This window comes from Equus przewalskii, chromosome X, assembly GCF_037783145.1.
Source record: "Equus przewalskii isolate Varuska chromosome X, EquPr2, whole genome shotgun sequence".
In the NCBI taxonomy this organism is placed as follows: Eukaryota; Metazoa; Chordata; class Mammalia; order Perissodactyla; family Equidae; genus Equus; species Equus przewalskii.
In genome coordinates, this window is record NC_091863.1 from 96,354,340 (window position 1) to 96,358,341 (window position 4,002).

The 4,002-nt window shown below is 61.2% G+C and overlaps 1 protein-coding gene across 1 annotated transcript; it reads left to right on the forward strand.

Moving 5' to 3' along the window:
• The first annotated feature begins 1,350 nt into the window (after positions 1-1,350).
• SOWAHD (sosondowah ankyrin repeat domain family member D) lies at positions 1,351-3,348 on the forward strand. Its single transcript, XM_070603689.1, has one exon. It carries the CDS (start codon positions 1,789-1,791, stop codon positions 2,740-2,742), a length of 954 nt encoding a protein of 317 aa, XP_070459790.1. The 5' UTR covers positions 1,351-1,788; the 3' UTR covers positions 2,743-3,348.
• Positions 3,349-4,002: the final 654 nt, after the last annotated feature.

Consider the following 4,002-nt stretch of genomic DNA (forward strand, 5'->3'; position numbering starts at 1 on the left):
TGCCAGAACAAAAGCCACAGGGGCACCACCCTGCGGTGTAGTGGTTAAGTTCAAGTGCTCAGCTTTGGCAGCCTGGGGTTCATGGGTTCAGATCCTGGGTGCAGACATACATGCTGCTCTTTAAGCCATGCTGTGGTGGTGTCCCACATACAAAATAGAGGAAGACTGGCAAGAGATATTAGCTCAGGGCCAATCTTCCTTACCAAAAAAGAAAAAAAGAACAAAAGCTATGGTATCACACAGACCTGCTTTCTCACCCCCTGCTAGGTGACCTGAGGCAAGTGGCCTAACCTCTCTGCAAACTGGGGACAGTAATGAGAGTTAGCTTTTGAGGTCACTGGGAGGATTAAAAGCGTTAACATATATAAAGCATCTAGCATGGTATCTGGCACATGTCATAAACGGATTGCGAATGCATAGGCTGTTGCCAAGGAAAGCTCAAGGTATTTAAGGTTGATCCCAAATATTTGAGGGCCAAGTGGGGAAAGCCTCTGATACCTTCCATCACTGTTGGGCCCAGTGCAGTGGGCTGGCTTGGCCTGAGCCCCCATCCCCTCTGGCCTAGATTGTTGGAACAATTTCCTTGCTTCCTGCCTCTACCTGTCCCACAATCATCTTCCTAAACACCACCTTAATCGTGGCTGCGTCCCTCTCTGGCTCAAGAACCTTCTACGGCTCCCTGTTGCTCACTCCCTAACATGGTGGGGGAGCAGGAAGCAAGAACTACCATTTATGAAGGGAGGGAAAGCACAAAGAGGAGGCTAGTGTTAGCATTAAAAAGGTACAATATCGTCCTCTTAAAAAGCCCTGAAGCTCTGAATTCTCTCCCTCAGGGAGACAGCTGGGACGCATCTCTGAAGAGTGCAGGGCGTTCCCTTGGCCGCTGACTCCGATTCACCTGTAGCTGCCTCTCGGAGCCAACCTGGGAGAGGTTAAAGAGGAGAGAAGAGGGCGGAGCCGCGGGAAGTCGGGGGATACCCTTCCCGTTCCCTAGAAGAGCTCCTGCCTGGACCCTCGTCTCGGGTTTCTCTGCAGTAGCCCCGGGCAACTCCGGGTGCTGCGGGGAGGGTCAAGGCCACACAAAGGGCAGGGCAGGCGAGCCTGAGTCACATGGGGCAGCCAGGCCGTGTAGGTGAATGAGAGGCGCGGGACAAAGGCGGCTTGGGGACAAAGTACAGGGAGACTCCTGAGGAGATAAGAGGGAAGGGCGAAGGAAGGGGGCGGGGAGCGAGCGCCCCGGAGCTCAAGGATCGCGCTCCCCGAGCCTTGGCTGGAAGCCGAGCTCAGCCCACCGGAGAGGGGGCGCCCTAGAGCCTCCTTAGCCAGCAGCTGCGGAGATGCTGAGAAGCCGGCTGCAGGGGCGGCGGGGCTGCTCCGGGCGGCGCTCGGGGCCACTGGCAGTCCGCCCCCGCCCCATCGGGGCCCGCGCCGTGCGGGAGGCGGGGCTGCCCTGCTCACCTGGCCGTTTGGGGCGGGGCCGCCGGCGACCCGGGGCAGCGGAGGTGGCGGCCGTACCCGGGGCGCGGGAGAGGGGCTTGCCGTGGGGACTTGGCCCTCCACGGTCCCCCACCCCTCCACGCCCCCCCCCCCCCCACTCCTGCGCGGGGCCCTCCCTCGGCTCTCTCGCTCACTCCCTCCCTCTCCTCCCCTCCTTTGCTCCCTCCCTCCAAACCCCATTGCTCAAGCCGCTTCCTTCCCCAACGGCAGCGCCAGTTCCTCTCCCGGTGGGGCCCGGGAAGGGCAGCGAACGCTAGACCCTGGAACCGCCGCGGCGGCAGCTGCAGGACCATGGCCGAGCCCCGAGAGGCCGCGAACCCGGCGCCCAAGGCCTCCCTGGCACCGACCGCGCTGAGCCTGCGGAGCGCCCCGCAGCCCCGCCCCTCGAAAGTGGTCACCGGCAGCCTGGGCAGGTACCGGGGCCACGCCGCCGCCGCCGCTTCCCGGGAGCCCCTCTTCCACGGTTCGCTTATGCTCTCGGGCTCGGGGCGCCGGCGGGGAGCGCTGCGGGAGCTACTGGGGCTGCAGGGGGCGGCTCCCGCCGGGTGGCTGTCGGAGGAGCGCCCAGAAGAGCAGGCCCCCGGCGGGTCGAGCGGACCGGGCGGCAGCGGGCTGTGCCTGGAGCCCCGGGAGCACGCGTGGATACTGGCAGCCGCCGAGGGCCGCTTTGAGGCGCTGCAGGAGCTGCTGGAAGCCGAGCCGGGGCTTCTGCTGCGGGGCGACCCGATCACGGGCTACACGGTGCTGCACTGGCTGGCCAAGCATGGGCGCCACGAGGAGCTCATCCTGGTGCACGACTTCGCCCAGCGCCAGGGGCTGCGGCTCGACGTGAGCGTCCCGGGGAGCGGCGGCCTCACGCCCCTGCACCTGGCAGCCCTGCAGGGCCATGACATGGTCATCAAGGTGCTGGTGGGCGCCTTGGGGGCTGACCCCACGCGTCGCGACCACAGCGGCCACCGGCCCTGTCACTACCTGCGGCCCGACGCGCCCCAGAGCCTGCGGGAGCTGTCGGGGGCCGAGGACTGGGAGACGGCGGGCGGCAGCGAGCGGATCAACGCCAACAACAACAGCAGCGGCGGCGCCGCGTGGACGCTGCGACGGACCCCGAGCGCGGTGGGCGCAGCGGCCGTGGAGACGACAGCGAGAACCGCGGCGGCGCCCGGCAAGAAGGACTCGACGGGCAGCCGCATGGCGCAAATTCATGGCCTTCTCCGCCACGTGTTCCCCTTTTTCCAGGACCGCTGAGGACGACGGAGACTAGAGGCTGCGGAGGGACCGCGACGCGGTGGCGAGGCCTCGGTCCTGGGTTGTCCCGGGTCCCACCGAAGAGGCGGCGCCTCGGACGCGACTCTGACCACCGCCCAGTGCGCTGGGCCTGCAAGCAGCAGAGCACCTCGGGGTCTGTCTCAGGTACCTGTCCCAGGTCTCTTGCGGCCGCTGGCCAGGAGACCCGGGGAGCAAGGCACCCCTAACCGTGGGAGAGCAACGACCAAGCTGTCCCGGCCCCGAATCCCAAAGCTACAGGACTAAAGGAGTTAGGAGCAGGAGTGTGGTCCTGCTTGCGAGAGGGAAAGTTAAGCTTCCAGTTGCCGTTTCTGGGCAGGCGGAAGCTCTGGGTTTATTAGGAAACCCTTGCTAGAAGAGTGAGTTAAGACTGTGACCCACTGATGGAGAGGAAGCGCCCAACTGCAGGCTTGACTTGGCTACTAACGGGTCACTTTGTGCTGGCAGAGTCAGCCCCTGGCAACCTGCTCCAGAGACTACCAGGCCTTTCTGGTACATTTTCTAATGTATCACGGATGACTTCTTAAGTTTATTAAAGTGGAATATGTTTTCCTTTTACATGACAAAGCTGTCCTTTGAGTGACTTTTTTTTTCCCGTTAACCACGGAGGGGGAAGCTTCTAGGTCTGCAGGGAAGAGGTCACCAACCCATGACCACGAGCTAGTGATCCAGGACAGGCTCTTGACCTCATTCTCAGAGTAAATGGCCCAGCTGTGTACTGAAGGAGCTCCTTTCACGGTGGGCTCTGAGTAGAGAGACACAGTTGATATGTCTCCCAGGCTTTTCCGCATCTAGGTGGGGCCTCCAGCACAAGTCTCATCCTGGAGGAGTTGTTGGTAGGGGCAGAGGGGAGGTAAAGGGGGAAAGTCTCGCCATGTACATTTCTGATATTTTGTGGTAAGTCAGTCATGTAACTTACCTTGACTTCTGCCCTCCAATGAGACACACCCACCGGCACTTTTCTCCAATATAGGGCTTTAACCATCAGCATCGTTTTTTAAATTACATTTAATATATAGATTATAGTTTACAAAATTGTTCCCATTCAGAAATAGTGTGAATTGAGTAGAATACAGAAGGATTGACGGGAGCTGAAAGGAGGGAAAAGCAGTCGGTGGGTAGAGATCCATGCCACCCTAGAGAACAGTGCATTTTAAAAATAGCACTGGAGGGGCTGGCCCCGTGGCTAAGTGGTTAAGTTCGCGCGCTCCGCTTCAGTGG

Coding starts and splice junctions, on each gene's coding strand:
- SOWAHD (XM_070603689.1), top strand. CDS start 1,789: ATGGCCGAGCCCCGAGAGGCCGCGAACCCGGCGCCCAAGGCCTCCCTG.